The 20,642-nt window shown below is 39.1% G+C and overlaps 1 protein-coding gene across 2 annotated transcripts in view; it reads left to right on the top strand.

The window, feature by feature from the left end:
• The first annotated feature begins 3,833 nt into the window (after positions 1-3,833).
• The window catches only part of LOC124155565 (solute carrier family 12 member 7), a 329,089-nt gene continuing 312,280 nt past the window's right edge, over positions 3,834-20,642 (top strand). For both annotated transcript variants that reach the window (XM_046529524.1, XM_046529507.1), the window contains exon 1: positions 3,834-4,191. In XM_046529524.1, the coding sequence (XP_046385480.1) occupies positions 4,056-4,191 (136 nt within the window). In that variant the 5' untranslated portion in view covers positions 3,834-4,055. The remainder of the gene's footprint in view (positions 4,192-20,642) is intronic.

Here is a 20,642-nt window from a genome sequence, read left to right as displayed (position 1 = left end):
GCCCTCATCTTTCCTCATTTTACGTGTTCGCCTATCGTCAGTACTTTCGCTGTCTGTTTCAATTTTCTCGAATTTATTATTTCGAAGGTGGGGACTGGTGATATTTGATTCAACAGTTTTGTAGGTGCCATTTTTTAAATTCTGGTGATCTTTTTACGACTTAAAAGTTGCTTAAAGGCTTCTCTGGAAGTTCCAAGGCATTGAACTAGGGTCATGTACTCCGGACAGTTGCTTAGAGGTTGGGTTTCTACCGCTTTTATTCCATCACTTATGTTGAAGAAGTGTTAAGATATTGTTGAAGGGTCCATAGGAAATATGTCTATCTCCCTGGAACCAGAACTTGGTGGGACTCCATTCAGAGCCTGAAAATTCCTTTTTCGGTCTGTCGCCGTTGAAAATTAATGCCGGAGGAAGAACTTGCTCTTCAGCGTTGTAGCACGCAATCACGGTGTTGTTCTTTCCTCTCTCCGTAGATCTGAACATCTTTAGCACCTCTCGTGGCTAAAGTCTTCCCTAGGATATTATTTAGCCGACAACCACGCTCTACGCTCCAGGCCGGCCTACGCGTAGGCCGGTCTGGTAAAGAAATCATTCTCCTGAAATAATTCTGAGAGTATTTTAGTAAAGTGACGAACGCTTTCTCTATTCATACATTTTTTTACCTCTAGCAGCTGACAACCCTTGAGACTGCGTAGCACTAAGCTCTGGATTTTTTCTTAAAAATGAATTAAGCCAGTCATAAACCGACATCTTCAGTTCTGCATTGAAGGTCAAGCTTTTCAGCAAACTGATAGGTTATTGATATACTAGTCTCTCGATCTGGTGCAAACCCAGATTTTTTCAGACGTTGATTATGACTGACAAGTCGCTTTTCCTGCTCCATGCCGAATGGACCTAAAGAAATTTTTGCTTGCATTACCCTATTACTATTACCCTACCTGCCTGCATCGGCGAAGAGTCCGAGATGGGACTAGAAGCACCTCGCAGCCTCACTTTTTCCGCTATCACCTGCTTTCAGCCTCGTGAGAGGTTCTTTAAATTGCTCTTCCGCATGATATAAAATCATTTTATGGTTCAATTTTGGCTCTCTATCTAAATGCGATAATCCCAAAAAATCCTTCTGTTGAGTGAGGTATGTCTTCTTTGAATTTCTGCCACGGAGAAAATTTGTCTGGACACTTCATATTTTCATTATACGTATCTAGCAATAGATCATATGGAAAATAGATTACTGAAGTACCACGTGACGTCTACCGCGACCGAAGACCCTGTGCAACCATCCTTTTGGTCGCAAGTATGAATGGCAAAGTACCAACTTAGTGCGATCAAGGTTTAGCGTGGTGGAGTGCAGCATTCTACGGTAACTAGGCAGTGAGTAAGACAATGGAGCAGCTATGGACGCATGAATTTGGAAGGACAGACTTTTTATTTTTTTTCGTTAAGCCTTTGAATTATTAAACATTTGAGGACATGCGGTCGACAATAAATAAAGAAGATATTTGGCGAGGGAAATGGTAAAGGAATACGTTTTACTCCAGAACAAAAAAATGACCCAATAAGAAATTCAAGGTCGAACTTAGGTGGTCAATTGTGCACGCACGTGCAACTAAATATCTTGAAAGTGCTCCCTCCACACGCCTATTAATTGGGATTGTTGGAGTGGGGTAGCATATTGATGTAGAAGGTGAGCTTGTGGAATTTCAAATTTCTATAGGCAAATGAAACCACACTGATTCACTAAATATGCGAAAAAAAGAAGTGAAAAGTTAAAAGGACCATTAAAAGTTATTTTTAGTTAGTCACATTTCTGACTATCTGAGAAAAATTTGATTTTTTTAATATCTTGACATTCAGGGTTAAAATTTTCGAAAATCTTCTAAAAAAATTCAGAATGCAAAAAGGTTTCAGATGCAACTAAGCGCTGTTTTCACCGTCTCTGGAAATTCCGTTAAATAAATTGAATAAAATAGCTTCCCATTTGCAATCAACTATAAATTTCTTCAAGCTGGTAATGGCATTTAATTCGATGCCCTTTTCAACAGTTAAGCAACTTGAAATCACTAGATATAATAAAAATAAAGCGGAATTTTCCACCTAAAATTGCATTTCTGTGGTAGAGATATGTTAGAATTGCAAACTTTTGTGCTTACCTTTGATCCCAAGTCTCACGCGGAGAGACAATTTTGGGAGAATATCCAAAGATTCCTCACATATTTTGGATAGATTATTATCTCGAAAATATAACCATTTATTGAAGTGTAGTCATATAGAACGAACTTTTATCGGCGTCAGGTTTGCCGATATTGGCAAAAGTATAGACAATTATATGCTTAAGTATAAGTTAAAATCTATTACCCCTAGTTTATCCGGGATCAGAAATGGAATATTTGATAGTTGCAAAGACATTGTAAAGTATCAAATGAGGATGATACTGTTTTGGGGCCTGAGGTAAGTCTCTCCTTGAGTCCTCACTGCGCTCTGCGTTTCTCAATTTCTCCTCCTAAACTTCTTTAAGAAGGCACCCGAAGATGATGAAATATTTAGATTAACACTAATATATATTAACTTTGGTTATTACTCAATAGGAATCGGGATTAGCGCCGGGTCATCAAAATAATCTCTAAAAAATTAAAGTAATTAAAACTCCTTTTATTCGTCGAAAGCCGTGAAGATTATCAACGAAAACAACCTAAGTTTTTTTTACAGAGAGTAAAAAAAAGTTTTCTGCCTCCTATTCATAAATATCGGAAATTGAAACGGGCGTTGGGTGAGTAAACTGCACCAACCTAAATTCCGTCTTTCTCTCTCTCAGAGATCACTTTTTTACAGACTCCCAACCTCTTTCAATAACATTTCGAGTACTCGCCCTTCCCTGAATATTTCAATGCCCATCAGATTATTCAAGAGGCAACTTCGAAAAGCCATCTACTGAATCCCTTTTTTATTTTTTATATCCTTTTTATAGTTATTTTAATAGTTAATATTTGTTAAAGCTGCAGATTTTATGTTGTCTATTCAATGTAAAGGCCATTTTGACTGTTTTTAAATAATTCAATAAAAAAATAAAATGTTAGTGTTAGCTCAAAAATGGTGCCCGTTTCCGAGGTGTAAAATAGGTGATTACGATGCCATGTGCGAGTTATCGTAAATTATATGTATGCACTCCCTATCTCTATCTGCTGGCGAGTGGCCGAGAAGGCCTGAACACTTATATCATAATCGCATTGCGCAACCGGCGACTCACTCTGGCGTGAATGCTTTTTTTCTCACAATGAGCATTTTCGTTCATTTCCGAGGCAGTTCTCCTGAAATTGAATGGACCATGACGTACGCTGGGGCAGAGTGTCGTTGTTGTATTCGCCACCACATTTGCCCCTTGTTGAAAGTTGAAAGGGCACGCTTCCAAGTGGAGGACGAAAGTTGAGTAGCAGGAGAGGGGGGGGGGGTGAGGCGTGGAATTGGATATCTCACGACTCGCTCGCCGTGCGCAGTCACGCGTTTACTCACTCACTCCGCAACACTCACGCTGAACTGTGTTTTCTGTTTAATTTCGCGTCGCGACGCAGAGGATTTGATGATCTGCCCCTTCATATAATTTCGTTCGTTCGCAGCCCACCCGACAGATGGCACTACCGCCCCCTTTTACGACGAAACTCGCGCTAACTCTCTCGAAGCTTCGATCGACGGAGGGAACACTAGGAGGAGGGGGGAGGGTTTTGTGAGGGGTTGAGGGTTGTCGGAACAGGATTTAGGGGGAAGGGAAGGGAGGGATCGTATTGGAAACACGAGGCGGTGGGGAAACACGCGTGGATGTTTGCGAGTGTTCGTCGTCGTCTTGTGCCGGTGGGGGCGCGAGCCTCGCCCTTCAGTCTGTCTCCCCGTGGACGCTCCTGTTCTTGTGCTGTTTATTGTTCGTGGTGGAGCCGGCTTACGGAACGAGGAAGAAGAGCCGTGCATGCGTGAACACGCACGCACAAGAAACGTCACTGCCGTCCTCTCGCGTGTGCCGTGTCGTGGCTGCGAGTGAGTGGTAGCAGAGCGTGCGGATCCGCGCGATGGGCGAGAAGAGGTTCCGGGTGACGCGTGCCCCCGAGGAGTCCAACTCGTCAGCGGCGGCGTCGGCGGGCGTCGAAGGAGGGACCGTTGGCCAGGGACCCGGGGTGCGCACCTACGGCGCCACCGACGAGGAAGGTGAGGCAATTGGCGTGTGCCGGGCGGCATTTAACTCACTCTCCCTTTCTCGCCACGCGCGCGTACTGACATTTAACTGGTGTACGAGTCGCGCCTAGTCGTGATTCAAAAAGAAATTGGTGACTGAGCTTATCTACCCCTCGAATTCTTTTTTAAGTCTGACATTAGCGAGAATTCATGATTGTTGTCAGAAGGTTTTCTTTGTGCGAACCCTGTGTTTGGGACTTCCAGTCAGCTAGATACGTTTTACGATTTTTTCTAAAAGTATTTCGTACATAGTTACCAATGATGTATTTAAATAGTCGGTTGTATCTCCTCTTCCATGGATTAGGAATAGTAGGTGTGTTCAAACAACCCTTGTCCCTTGTTCGCCTAATACCAGCATCATTTAAATATGAATCAAATCAGCTACTCATAGAATTCCTTTTGCCTAGATCATCGGTCATATGTGCGTCGTTTTTCTAAAAATGTATGGTGTTGAGTTGGACTTGTTATTGGGAGTATAAATTCCTTGGATTTAAAAGAGAGACCTCCATGAGGTGAGGAGTTAATATTGGACATACACTGAATTCCGTGAGAATTTGAATGCGTTGATAGGGTTCTAGTTTTATATCGAGCGTGATCTTCAAGCTCAAATGAATTTTAATTGCTACTCCTTTTGGTTCATATGCTGTCATTGTTTCTCTAACATTTGTATGGCAGGTGCAGTTGGCCAGGGGATTTGTTTTCTTGGTTTCATAAGGGATGGCTTCTTTCGTCGTTGCATGCATGCGATACGAAATGTGTGATGAGGCGGATGGGAAGATGAGTTACAGACATATTAAGCGACGCATAGTTAATGCCACCTATTTATGACTTAGTTAGTTAGACCTCATGTTATAGTGTGAGATCCGTGCGTTTCGATCCTTGACCGCCTGATCGCGTTTCATTTGTTGACTTTACGATTTCACGCGTCGTTTTCATTTTTTTCATTTCCTTCGTTTTAATTTCTTAAATAAACTACTTCGCATGTGTGTAATTTTAATAATTACATGACTTGTTTGCCTATTTTTTGCAATTTTAAGGCACATTAAGTATATACTTTGTCTTTCACCCTTTTACTGAGAGGTCAAACTAAGTTTTTCCAGTTTTTCGTTTATTTTTTTTCTGCTAGAATCAGTCGTAGTTGGCGCCTAGTGATATCATGCATGTCAATGTCCTCCACATTATGTTGCGTAAGTGGTTTCGCTCCAATAATAGAATTTACACGCGTAATGAATACCTTGAGGCAGTCTTACGAGTGAGCAAATACTGATCGTTATCACTACAAACTACGCCTGCATAATTTTTATTCAATAAAAATATACCGCGTCGGCTACCTGATGACTATTTCTGCGCAATTAATACAAACGATATATATTAGCTACCAAATATAAAGATTGAGATTTAGCGCTCTACGGTGTGGAAACTTAGACGACGACGAAAGAGGGACAAGAAAAGAATGAAGGCATCCGAGATGAGAGCATAAAAAGAACGGAAAAGGTGAGATGCACGGAGAGGAAAAGAAATGAAGAAATGCTATCCATTGAGGAGATATTTGAGGTAAGGAGGGAGGATGAAGATAAGGATATGGATAGATTGTTAGGGCCTAGTGCGAATGGGCGTTACTGTTAATTAAAGCGGTGTAATCGGAGCAACTTGAGTTTGCGGGACGTGATGGGATGGTCATTAAGACATCTAAAGGCCGTTTTACACGGGGCACGGAATTGCGCTGGTTAGAGCTGCATTAATTTCTGAAATGGCGTGGAATTGCGCGAATGCATGAACGAAATTGGAACAGGGGCGATTTTGCCGTCTCGCATCCACGCATTCTCGCATGTGTTCTAGCAATTCACCGCTTTACACGACGCAATTTTGATTGCGCATTCGCACGTACGTCAGATTGCGCAATTCCGTGTACCGTGTAAAACGGCCTTAAAATTCATGTAAAGAAAACGGTGGCCTCCTTCTCCCTTGGTTGTGATCTTATGATTGGCTTGCTGCACGGTCCTTAAGACTGTCCGACCCTTTGTCACTATTTTCCTCCTTCTGATGTGCAGCCCTAAGAGGGTGACTCCTCGAAATGTGGTCCACTATATTGCGTCTCCTCTTTCTCTTTTCAGTTCCCTAATTCGGTCATGATGAAGCGCTCGTTCCCAAGTTTGTGGCTATTAAACACTTAAGTTCCCTCCACTTTATCGCCTTTTGAAGTTCTTTCTAGTCTCTTGCATTTGCTGTCGGTCCTCTGGAAAATTTAAATGAGAATGTTGACTGGTACACTCAGGGTATTTCCTTATCCAATCAGTTTAAAATTTTATACTAACCCCCTTTGAACTATGCTTAAGAGTACATCTTTGGTCGCGAAGTGAAGCCACTCATGTCATAAACACGAAGGGACGGTATCATGAGTCTCCCGTCAAATCTTCGGATTTATCGCTAAATGATTTACCACAATCTGGATAGTGACCCACAAAATATGGTCAAAAGAGTTAAAATCTCCTGTTTCAACCTAAGGCACCAGCTCACTTTGCGCTTCCATTGAATGAAACTGTATTTTGACCGGGTCCGCATGAGGATAATTAGGGACCAGGGACAATTTAACCTTTTCCCAACGCTGAAAACGTGGTTTTAGGATTTTCCTCCGCATATTTATCTCGTTGCTGAAAGAAGATTTATTTTGTATCATTGCAAATTTTACTAGTTTAGAGATATGCTTGGAGCAATGTGTGTTTGGAGAAATGTTCGTATGGACGTGGAATCGAGATGCAACTAGAGTTACTTGACTGCCTTTTTCGACTCTCTCCCATGAGTTGTGTTCCGTATTAAAAGAAAAATTAGGATCGCTTAAAAACAATAAAATTATATTTTGCTGAATGGAATTTTCAATCATGAAGATAGAAGAACACACAAAATTTTGTAATTTTCTACGCTCTACTTTCAAACTCACACCTACCTATGTTTCGACGGGTAATCATCATTCTCATAAGGAAATAATTTTGTTCGCGAGTCATAGTGTCATTCTTAAATTCGCACCAGAGAACTCTGTTGTACACAATTCCATTTGAGGCAGTACAGTCCAGTGGCGCAGCGAAGGGGGGGGGGGGGTTTGGGGGATAACCCCTCCCCCCCCTCAGAGCTCAGAATTTTTTAAAGGTTAATCCATTTTACTCAATTGGATTAATATTACTTACAGAATAGTGTAAATATTAATAAAATATCCCTCCGAAAGCCGTAAAACTCACGATTTTGAACTATTTATCTTGAAAATTTTCTGAAGGAGTGCCTTCACACCTTCCGCTTACCCTGGTGGGTATTCCACACCCCCAGACACCCCAGTATTAGTTGTGCCTAAAACCACCCCCACCAGCCTTAATTTCTAGTTGCGCCCCTGGTGCAGTCAGTAGACCAAGCTTGGGACAGATTCTACGTTCTAACATAAATAAAAATCCAATAGACAATAGCCACATTCGGTAAATATTAAGTAAAACTCCGAAGAGCCCTTGCACATTGAAAATAAATTGTTTACCCATCATTCTTTTTTATTTATTTTGTTTCGTTCCAAGCAAGGAGTACCTTCCTCTTACTTGTGACACCTTTGTTGCCTAATGCCAGTACCACCACGTTAAAAGTAAAATACTCTAACTTGAGACCCTGAAGTAGGTTTTTTATTTACATGTAACAGTAACAAAACTCACCGGCAAAAAACACACTTAATATAAAATCTATTATTAGATCAACACTAATCTTTGAAGAGAGTATGATTATGCAAAAACATATACCACTGTGAGCATTCGAAATGTTTACATCATGTTGGCCATCCTGAAAAAGTAAAAAGTATGGGCAACTGACTGTTCTTCTATTAGTACTTCAAGGTGAGAATGACGTTTTGCGCGTCAAAACCAAGGTCGGTGTAAGTTAGGTTAAATCGTGGAAAATTAGAAAAACTTGTAATTTCTTTCATCATCATCTTACATTATTATTTACTGGTTGTGTTAATCATGTGTACTTATATATTTCTGCCTTGACCTAGTGACAATGGGGAATTTTCACATTTTTTAAAAACTCTGTCAAAATGTCGTAAACCTCTAGGAAATAATATATACCGGGGGAAATTTCATTACTAGCAGTAGTTTTCGAGATATTAAAGGTCAAAATGGAGGAGTGGGGGGTGCGAGCGAAAGTAGTGTGTCCAAGAGGAGTGACGTCATTTCTCCCCAAACAGAGTTGCTAACGTCCGAGGCGTGGAGCTTCGAGATTGTTGCGGTATGCCTATGCCAGGAAGAAGCTGTTTTTATCTACGTGAAGTGCTTTAATGTCGAATTATAAATATTACGTGGTGCCTATTTGTTCAAATACATCTCGAAATTATTTATTAGATATATTCGTCGTTATATTACATTATATTCGTAGTCATGAATAATGAATCGAGAAGAATGTAGTGGTTTAAGGCGATGAAGAGGAAGAACGATCTGTCGACGAAAACGACGGGAGTTGTTTGTAAAGATCACTTTAAGTAATTACAACAGAATTATGTTGAAAAATGACTTGAGTTTGTAGTGCGGAGGACGTGCAGCTGCCCTGTTCACGCAGTACCCGCCGGTCACTTGCATGGTTGTTTTGGTGAGCTATCAAAGGTTGAAAAAAACGGCCGTCGTAGTATCCGATGGCTTAAAATTATTGTATTTTTTGAATTTATCAATGATTAATCATGATAAGAATACGTACAGTAGGCCAAGGGCCCAGCTAGGAATTAAGGCCAGGGGGGTATTCAGGCGCAATTAATACTGAGAAGCCTGGGGGCATGGCTTACCCGCCAGGGTGGGAGCGGGAGATGCGCCAGAAAATATTTCAGATAAATGGTTTAAAATGGTGAGTTTTTACGGCCTTCTGAGGGATTTTTATCAATCCTTACACTATTCTACAAGTAATATTAATCCAATTATGCAAAATAGATTAAACTGAAAAACATCTCTGAGCTCTGGGGTGGGGGGGCGTTATCCCCCAAACCCCCCTCGCTGCGCCACTGCAGTAGGCTACCTTGCCCCTCTCCGAAATCAATTGATTAACATGCGTAGTATTCCTATCTGAACTCCCTCAAAACCATATCTGCTACCTAGGAGCGTAAAATGTGTAAGATTCTCACTGTTATATAACCACTACTTCCTCCAATCAACTGACTTTGTGCCACAGGAGGAAATACAACATGAGGAAGTGGTGGAAAGTCGAGGTCAGGAAAAGTACTGCCAATTGAAGCCAAAAACAAAAACTGTTGGTATTCAGAAAAAAACCTGTTTCTGCCAATGCTGCTAATTCTCCTACGAGGTTCTTCCGCCTGTAAAAGCTAGATGGTATTGCAGCTAGTGAAATTAGCAATTCAACTACTGAAGAAGAGTGTGATAAGTGATTCCTAATTTGGCGGCAGCCTATTCAAGGATAGCCAGTGAAAAGTATGTTATTGTCAATTTGCTGTCACGAAAGACTGGGTTACATCATGGTTATGTCAGTGAAGTATAGCCAGGTAAAATTATTTTATTGTCAATTTGCTATCACGAAAGACTGGGTTACTTGTCATGGTTATTTCAAGGAAAATTAGACTCAACGAATCCTTCAATATTTTAGCCCAGTAGATCTCAATGTCTCGCCCTCGACAGCGGCACAATATTTCTCTGCTTCCATTATTCCAGTGTTTAGTTTTTTGAAAAATCTAGTTCATTGGTTTGACAAAAATAAGATGCTGCTTAATTTGCCAATTCCCTTTCCTGCTCGCTATTCGCATGTAATGTAAATTATTGATTGTTTAGAAATATAAATTGAAAAGCCAGGTAACCTAATTTGGCAAAGTTTAACCTGAATAGGATTATAAAAAATAGATCTGTCCTCACTGCAGTGAGTGACATATAACGCATTTTCTCTTTTATAGACCATTTTTTTTACTGCGCTTAGTTTATTACGCTGCGAAAGGTATAATGCTAAAATTAACCGAAAAAAAGTGAATTGCTAAGGTAATTCTAAAACGGTTTTTTACAGCAATCAGTGCAGTATACTGCTGATAGTACAGAAAAATAGATATAATGTTTTTGAAAGGTAATTATTTCAAAGGAATCAGCTTTTAACATTACTGTAAAATTAATGGAATGTTTACAGCTCAAATATTTCTAACTAAACTCAATAAAAAAATCGTATGATTCTTCTTTAGAAAATTTCATTTCAAGGGGTTATGGTGGCTGGGCAATAGATAGTTTTCGCTTCGACTGAATTTCTTAAGCAAATTCCAAAAGGCTGTGGGTTAGCGGCAGATCGCGGCTTCAAACAAACTGCTCAATCATTTTGTGGTAAAATTTGAGAGTTAATTAGACCTTCAAGTGTTTCCAAGAATGAAAAGATCTCTAAAGATGAATTAAGCTAACTAAGCAAATAGAAAGCTTTAGGATACATGTTGAGAGAGTAATAAGAAAGGTTAGAGAATATTGTGAAAATAGCTTGTCCTTCATTCCTGCATTGATAACCATTTGGTGCAAAAACAGGATTACAGGATAGCTTTAAAAGACAAAAAATTCTACCGTAACGATATTCGGGTTCTGCCACAATGATGGGGAAAATTTGAAGGTAGCGTCGGTAGGTAGGTCGAATACTTTGAATGATTCATTTAAAACCATTTTTTCAAAATAAAGTTGTATTTTTCATTTCAAAAACAGCTAAATTACCTTAAATCTGTGCACATAAAGCGTTTGATGACATGCTGAATCAAAAAGCTGATATACTGAAAGCAAAAAATCATAACTCATATCATATCAACTACATTAGCAGTAACTAGATGCAGCAATATTTCATGCAGAAATTTTGAATAGAGGCCAAGTAGTTACTTATGTATTCGTAAAATCTGGCCCATTAATGATAAAAATAACTAGAAAAACTTACCGCGAAGCCTTCACTTCTCTAAATTATGCCACCAAAAAGTCCTGGTTACTTTTAAAATATAAGGCCATCATTATGGAATCCACCTTTGGGAGATTATCGCAACAGCTTACACGAAACCGTCTTCCATTTCGCAAATATTCGATATATTCCTTTTCTACGAATATAGAAAATGGATGAAAACGATTTTACGTGACAAAATAATATCATAAAATGTCTCAGAGAAAACACGAATTAAAAAAATACCGAGATATTCACTTGCTCAACGAGTGCTTCATTGTAGCTTCTGCGGCCGTGCATGCGAAACGATAACGACGTAGGGAGAAATGACGTCACCAACAATCAGAGCTAAATTCGCGTTTGCAGACGGATTTCACTGTTTTAAATGCATTTTAATGATAAAATCAATGGTTTACGAGAAGTTTGATTGGTGAAAATGGATTCCTGGTGAAAATTGCTATAAGAATCATGTATTATTTCGATGAAAAAATTTTCATGCAACTTCCCCATTGTTTATTCCAATATTTGGGTACTTGGTCTTTTAATGGGGCTATTCGCAAAGTAAAGAACGTTTTTGAATAAAGGAAAAACTAAATATGGCAAAAAGATTTTATTACATGCATCTAAAAGAGCGAAAAAATACTACTTTTCTTCATAATCACCAAGCAAATGAGACGCTCATCACCTCGGTGGACAAGGTTTGAAATTCCTTCATCATAGAATTTTGCCGATCGAATTTTGGGATCTCAACCAGTCAGTCACGTGCACATAGAGCTCGTCGTCAAAGTGGTGTGCTGCTAGCCAGGTCTTCATTCTTGGGAACAAGTGATACACGCTTGGTGCAAGATCGAGACTATAGCGCGGATGAAGGAAAACCTCCCGTTTGAAGGCATTAAGGAGTTCTTGGGTGCGGTCAGTGGCGCCGACTCCATGGGACTCAAAATTTCGTTATGGGTGTGAGGAAAAAAAGAGGCGTCACGCTTGTCGATTTTTCCCGGAGTATCCAAATATCGAAATTCGAGGTATCAGGGTTGTAATGTTGATCATATGATTATAAAATGCTTGAAAAACTTATAAAACTTCCCGAGGCAAGATTTGGCGTTTGGGCCCCCACAATATTTTTTCTAAGTCGGCATCCCTGGGTGCGGAGCAAAGCTGCCTCGATTCGCTGACCTTTATGGCGTTCTGTAAGAATTTTCGGCACTCATATTGCTCAAATTTGTAGTAGCCAAGTCTTTACGTGACAATTTCAGTCAACAAGATCCGTGGAACTTGAAGGAAACGAAGCGAAAACTCCCTTTTCGTCAAACGGCGGTTTTCGCGAACTTTTTCATCAACTTGAAGTGACGTCAGTCACACTGCTCGGATGTCCGCTCTTCTCTTCGTTGTGAACGTTAGTTCGGAAATTTTTAAACAGAATGCACCATTTCCGGGCAGAACTTTAATTCGTCACATTTTCTCCGTACACTTCGCACATTTGCCGATAATTTTCTATTGGTTTGAAGATTTTGGCTGATAAAAAAACGTATGACTGACTGCACCTCGCAACTGGCGGGATTTTCGATTGCAGAGCATATTTTCAATTTTTGTATCGAAAATAAAACGGGCCGCGCGAAGACGTCCCCGTTGTCACGGCTGGACGCTGACATTTGTGCTAAGCCCACGGACACCAAGATATACGCGAATAGCGGAAGCAGAGTGAAGGCAAACGAAAACGTTCCTTGCTTTGTGGATAGCCCTTGCAAAATGGGTGCACCGTATAATATATGTTATCGACTATCTAAGGAGGCATTGTTCATCTGAATAGTAATAGACGAAGGCTCGACAAACATTTCGTAAAAATTACCCTAATAGGGTGGTTTCCTATTATTTTTTATTGCCCAAATCGAAAGATTATTACTTCTCGAGTACGCATTTAACGCTTTTAGATTTTTAAATGACGATATCTATTTTCGCAATTAAATGAAAAGGGAAAATTTTCAAGCGCGCGAAAACGCGACGGCTAAGTATGAATGCTGGGAAAAGCCCGTTTGACGTCATTCTGGCTCCCGCTGCCGTCGTGTGAAGTGACCTTGGGGCGTGGATGTGTGCGCCGCTGCGATGCAGGCTGCTAGCAGGTAGCAGAGTACCCTGGCAGCAGGTAGCGCTTGGATTAAATAAGGATTATTAATACCCTATCAAACGAAGGAAACTTTCCGACCATAGGCAGTATTAATAGGTGATTTTTAAGACGTTTCCCTGAGCTCTGTTCCTCATGCATGCATTGATAATCTCAGACGAAGTAAAACTCCTGACTATTGCGTGATCTAGGTCCCTGTGACGTCACGTGGAGTGACATCTCATGGGCGCCAATCTGGCCCTTTTCAAATGCAGTAAAAATTGATAATTAACATTCGTCTAAACTGGGATTTTTAAAACCAAATAATAATAAACTAATGGTGGATAAGGAATCGCAATCAATGCCTTTCGTTTTCTTTGTTGAAGGAAACTACCCTAATTTTAACAGGGATCTATCATTCAGTAATATCCGGTGATGATTTATCTATAGCAGTGACAAAGTCGTTTGCCTTGAATGGCGATAGGTTTGAGTCGTTGTTTACAGGACATAGAAACCCCCGCTGATACTGTCACATTGAAGGGGTGCGTGCTTTCCAATGAAAGTGAAATGTGAATTAACGGATTCAGCTCGCCTTAAATTTAATAAGCGTCGCTTCGAAACTGGCTCGACTCTTCCAAGAGCAGCCCTCGCCCAGCAGTGATACCTATTCCTTTTTTTTTTTTTAATGCCAAGTAAACATTCATTATTCGCGAGATGCCATTGAACGACAATGTTCATTTTCCTCCGAAGATATACGTTCTCGAGTATTATTAGTGGTATGGTCAGGGTAAATGTGAACGAGAGAGATTTTCGAATTATTCGCATTGCGACAAAAATTGAAACTCGCATTTCATTCCCAGGCGCTGTATTTATTATGCACAACAGAGTTCTTTAGTTTGAAGTTAAGATTGAAAGTACAAAGTTAACAAGCAATATGTCAAGAGTGAAAGGGCCTGGAACAAGGGATCACGATACATTTCTTTTTGGTATACCTATGATTTGGCGAGAGCCCAAAGATGTTGTTGCTATTTAATAGCAAAAAAAGTATGTACGCAACAATAAAATCAAATTTTAAATAGAGCAACCTATTTGATCATCACCTATACGCCAAGTGCTTCATCTAACTGAAATCTCTGGGCCAGATTTTAAGTTATCTCTATTTTAATCTCTTTGCAAATACATGAATACGAATCTGGTGAAAGTTGAAGTGACTCCAATGACGAATCTTACCAAATTTAGAAAAGGAAATAGAGTCTAAGTGATCAGTTAAGAATGGACATTGGAAAGTTTTATCCAACGCTGTCATTCAGGTGAGGAAAAATCGGTGCTGATTTTCTTATCGAATCTGCTGCTTTTTATGCCAATCAAATCATAAATATATCCGTAAAATTGTGGAAATAATTTTTTTTGGTTGCCATTCTTAACTTAAAATTGGAGAAATCTGTTTAGTACATAATTCCTTTTCAATGAGAACATATACTCGGTATGAATCTTTGTTGAAGTATTTTTGGTGCGTATTAAGTATTACATTTGCATTTAATTTGACTTATTTTGGTTTTATTTCACGTAAATGAATGATTTTTTCATGCGGAAATTGCTACGCTCGTGATAACTGCTGAGATCGAAGGAACTTCATTTGGGGTAAATGGATGAGTCAAAAGCGGGAAAAATGCCGTTGACGGCACTTTCGCTTGTTTGAAAGAGAATGTCTCAGTACTTCCTTCTAAAATGGAAATGGGATTCTTAGAAAGGCTACTCAAGCCCAACGTGTGCTGGTAGGAATTCGGTGTATTTCCTTTAACTGAGGCACCATAGAACTCAACCATCCGTCAGATACTGGCTAATTTTAGCGGATACTCTGACCTTTAGAATAGCGCAGTTGGCCTTTGAAGGATCAGTAAGTCAGTGGAAACTTTTGATGCCGGATACAAAGCATATGAACTCCTTTAAGGGAAACAATTTTGGCGGTTTTTGTATGCGAAAAATATTCAACATCATATTATTCGCACTATTCTTCAATTATTTCTGGATTAAACAAGATGATGCCAAGAATAACCTTTTTATGTTGTTTGTTGCAAAATTATCGGATTTTAAATACACACCAGAAGTTTTGGTGGCCTAATACATGCTGATTTTCTATTTTTGAAAGAGAATGTCGCTCTTCGCACTAGTATTTCCTTCTAAAATGGAAATGGAATTCTTACAAAGGCTACTCAAGACGCTAGATGTATTTTGGTAGGAATTCGGTGTACTTCCTTTTACTGAGGCCACCGTAGAATTCGACTATCCGTCAGATATTCTTAATTGAGATGGATAAATTTGACCTTGTATATTAGGGTGGGCCGAAAAAAGGTTTTTTTTCCTGATCAAATTTGCCCTATGCGGGAAAGTTGCGAAATGATATAAGGATCTCGCACACAAAATTTTTTTCAAATCGGATAATATTAACCACTGCCGCCCGAGCTCTAAAGTTTAAAATTTTGCGAAAAATCAGGCTGATTTATGAATCAAACGGCTATGAAGACGAATTTTATGAAAATATGGGATAATGGATAACAAAAAAGAGTGGATACATGTTTATAGTTTATGAAAATGAAATTTGAAGTTTTTTTGACAAAATCTATGGTTAAAATAATGTCTATGAATTAACAACAAAATTAGAGTATAGACCACCCGCACAACACAACTCATTTTTGCCTACATTTCTATAACTCCATTTTGGGGGCTAAATTGCAGGTAAAATAATATTTATTTCGATTGAATTTCATTTATTATCAAATAAGTCATCACATGGTAGTAAATAATCCCACAAAAAGTAATAATAAGGTAAATTATTTGAAATTAACATCAATCATATTGACGAATAACGTACCTGTGTTGCTATTTTCAACAAGAAATTCAGCCAATGCTGAGAAAAAACAGAACCTGAACACCAAGCACTTCACTAAGTAGCTCTCTGCTAGTTTCGTAAAGAAACTACCCAGAACTCACCACGAGGAAGAGGCTACCATCGAGTTCCACCCGTGTCCCCCAACCAACCTTCTAAAGGATTACGGGAGGATTGACGCAATGGTTAGAATAGAGGGAAAGCGTACCAGGTGTGGAGTGAAGTGCGTGATATTTGTTGCACCCGAAAATTTCATGGTTAATGATTTGCCCACTTATGAAGAGATGATGAAAATGTTTTTGTACTCTCGGTACATTGAAGAAGAAAGTTAAAATACCATTATATCTCTGTCGGGAATCGCGGAGACAGTGGCTTATGCCATTGAAGGCATTTGGCATAGATCCTCTATCCCAGTGGCTGGATATAGGCAAATTGTTTGACAAATTATTCAATATCATGGAAATAATCGCAATATTCTTCGATCTGTCAACAAGAATGCTTTCATTGATCTAAAGCAAGACTTTCTTCGTCACGCACGTCAGCGTTTTGATGTTGCGGCATGTAAATTGCTTTAGTGAGACTCATTCTGTTTGTGATATTCTTTCAGAAATGCCTTGTTTAGAATGGGAATTCCCCAAGGACAGGGAATTGGCAGGAAAATGAAGATAGGCGCCATCGATATGCAGGAGACCTAAAATAGGAAGACGAGGCTTTGCAGGTTAGAAGGAACAAAGGAACACCCGAATGTTTCACCCTATTTTGTCATAACACTTCTGTTCGGAAGACTCAGGTGATGAAATGACATTGAACGGAGAGTTATGTGATGCAAGTGAAGGAGAGTATTTCATGGAAAAAGGTTAGTGTAAGTAATTTGAAATTGCCAAGATTTGCATCATCCTGTGAATAATTCTGCATGTCAAACCATACCTCTGCAGCACTTGCATCTGCGCACCTAATAGATATCGGGTTAGTTACTCAAGGAGTCAATGTACTTATTGTTGACAAGAACAAAGTTAGAAGGGAAAGAGAAAGATTGCGCACGTCTCTTCGGAGGAATGTGGGAACTGTTAAACTGCAAGCTCTTTACTTCGACGAGAGGAAAGACTCTGCTTTCGTTTATAGTCAATCAAAGTGAAAAACAATAGGTGAGGAGCATGTAACTCTCGTTAAAGAGCCCGGTTCACGCTACTTATGGCATGTCACCCCATGTGTCAGCAAAGCTATTGGCCTCTAAGATTCCATAACGAATTTTCTAGGGGAGGAAATGAGCATTATCGATGGACTACAAGCAATTGTGTACGATGGAACTGAGGCTAACACCGGAAGCCATGCTGGAGTAATCAGGAGAATGGAAATGGCCCTAAGAAGACCTTTGCATTGGTTTGTTTGCCTGCTTCATTGCAATGAACTATCGTTCAGAACCGTCAAAAGAACTGATGACCCTGGCAAAATTTGTTATCGAAGTTTACGCTCCAATGCGGTTTTCAACAAAATTGAGACAATATTGAACAGAAGTCCCGAAGTATATTATGAACATGATTCTTCTTATGAAATATATAGATAGAGACATCAAATTACGCCGCTACTCTATGATTCAGGGAAATGTAATTTTGCTCACCCAGAGAATATTCCGCTTGCAATGATAGCCGATGAACGCAGACAAATTCGTGCAATGGCCATCACAAATACATTGAAATCGAGAGAAACTCAGCAGGAGGAATTGAGGAAATTCGAATTTTCCAAAGCTAACCTTCGATGGAGTGAAGAGTTCTCGGGATCGCCACCGGGTCAGGAACTCCATATCTGCTGACGTTTCGATGTCCGAATCGAACCGAACTCTTCACTCAGTCCATTCGCCGGGAAAGCACAAAATCTTTCTAAACTTCGATGCTCAAAATTATATAGACTTGGTTGACTGTGAACCAATTGAGGTAAATCAACCACCAATAGTAGCTGGGATGACAAACAAAAACTTGGAAAACCTTGTTACGGAAAGATCTGTATTAGAAGTACCTTTTCCCTGCCATACACAAGCAGTTGAAAGGATGGTACAAATGATAATGTTAGCATCAAAATCCGTGTGCAGTATAGAACGCAGGCATGGATGGGCATTAACGTGCATAAGAGACGGATAATAATAATAATAATAGAATAGAATAATTTTCTCAGAGTAATTGATGCGCTTTCACAATCGTGCCCTTCGGAAGGTTGGCTGGGGGGGACACGGGTGGAACTCGATGGTAGCCTCATCCTCGTGGTGAGTTCTGGGTAGTTTCTTTACGAAACTAGCAGAGAGCTACTTAGTGAAGTGCTTGGTGTTCAGGTTCTGTTTTTTCTCAGCATTGGCTGAATTTCTTGTTGAAAATAGCAACACAGGTACGTTATTCGTCAATATGATTGATGTTAATTTCAAATAATTTACCTTATTATTACTTTTTGTGGGATTATTTACTACCATGTGATGACTTATTTGATAATAAATGAAATTCAATCGAAATAAATATTATTTTACCTGCAATTTAGCCCCCAAAATGGAGTTATAGAAATGTAGGCAAAAATGAGTTGTGTTGTGCGGGTGGTCTATACTCTAATTTTGTTGTTAATTCATAGACATTATTTTAACCATAGATTTTGTCAAAAAAACTTCAAATTTCATTTTCATAAACTATAAACATGTATCCACTCTTTTTTGTTATCCATTATCCCATATTTTCATAAAATTCGTCTTCATAGCCGTTTGATTCATAAATCAGCCTGATTTTTCGCAAAATTTTAAACTTTAGAGCTCGGGCGGCAGTGGTTAATATTATCCGATTTGAAAAAAATTTTGTGTGCGAGATCCTTATATCATTTCGCAACTTTCCCGCATAGGGCAAATTTGATCAGGAAAAAAAACCTTTTTTCGGCCCACCCTATTGTATATAGTTTAGTAAAGCAAGTACGCAGTCGATTGAAGAAGATCGATCGTATGATATTTCAATTATACTTTAATTCGGTGTGAAATTGTGATAACGCTGGAAGATATGGATCTTCCTCACTTTTTGGTGGTTCAGAATTTTCTGCTGATATTATTTAGATTCCAATGCATGAGAGGAGGGGATAAAAACTGACATTTGGGAGAGGCAGTTTGATCGAAGATATTTCCCGAGATCAATCACTATCACAATCGGAATATAACTTAAGTTTAACTGCAACTGTCTGAACATTTAATTATGTTATTACTTATGCTTAACATCATGTTTCACACAAGCTAATATTTAATAGTTTTAAATCTCTTCGGCCTATATATCTCACTTAATGTTAAATCTAGGTTAAATCTATTCCACCAATGAGTTATCTGTCTGAGACGCATTGATTTTGAACCTGGTTGGTTAGCCATGAGAAAGTATCGACCTTTTTCGGGAAATTTGTTTTTTATTGAGGGTATCAAGCTATTGGCCTCGTACGACAATATTTAAAAAAGTGTCAGAATATTCTTCAAAAATCTAAAGTTAGTGAAAATAATTAAAACCATCCATATTAGAAGAAGGGTAGTTGTTTCACAAACACCAGATACTTTGTAAATTATTCTTGGCTCCTGGTTATAGGGTGATGGACACCATAATAATGATAGTAATTTTATTTACAACTACGTTTTGATTTTACTGCTGAATAACAAAGATAACTAAGAGAAGGAGATTTAGGTGGTCTCCAAGGTCATCATCATCTGATACGCTGTATCGAAACCGGTCGCAAATATATTTTATTTTGTGAAACAGCTAAGTCTTTTCTTAATCTTTGTGCATCATGAAGGAGTTTCACCATGTTACGCCAACCACCATCGCGTTTATAAAATGTTAACAATGGTCTGTTTGTTACTACAAATGAGTCACTCCTTAAATTATATATATATATTTTTATCACATCCATTCGGCACATTGCCACTTCTGACATAAAACAATTTTAGGACTTTGAATAAATAGAAATGCTTTAGTAGCCATTGATTCTCAACCAGTTGTTGTGACGTAGGGGCAACTAGTCGTGGGAATCGATTTAAAATGCCTGTCTTAATGGTGCAGACCAATTTATACTAGTGTTCATATAAAAGGGACACATGACGTCATTTTCATAAAAATTATTTGGTCGGATGAAATGCTTACGCCTGACACTATTTGGTATCTTGTTACGATATTGAGTGTATCTTTCCTGCGCACAACCTTCGGTGTTTCTTAAATATTCCATTGCAGTCTTTTTTCTCTGATATACAAAGAATATAAATAATACCCCTCCATTTTAGAAAAAGCGCCCTCAGGAAAAGCGCCCATTTTTGATGATTCGACGCTTCACCTAAGGGGAGCTCTAATTGTAAGTGGAAAACTCTGATAAGAATTGTGGGACCGTGTGTAGGACGGTGGTTGCTTAAGGGAGATTAAATTTTTTTGGAATAAATATAGCTAGGACCTGCAATTGTCTGAACATTTAATTATGTTTTTACTTATTCTTAACATCATGTTGCATGAAAGCTAACATCTAAGATCTAAGATCAAAGCTGTA

This window comes from Ischnura elegans, chromosome 1 (genome assembly GCF_921293095.1).
Source record: "Ischnura elegans chromosome 1, ioIscEleg1.1, whole genome shotgun sequence".
NCBI lineage: Eukaryota > Metazoa > Arthropoda > Insecta > Odonata > Coenagrionidae > Ischnura > Ischnura elegans.
The sequence above is the reverse complement of the archived record's forward strand: the minus strand, read 5'-3'. Positions and strand labels throughout refer to the sequence as shown.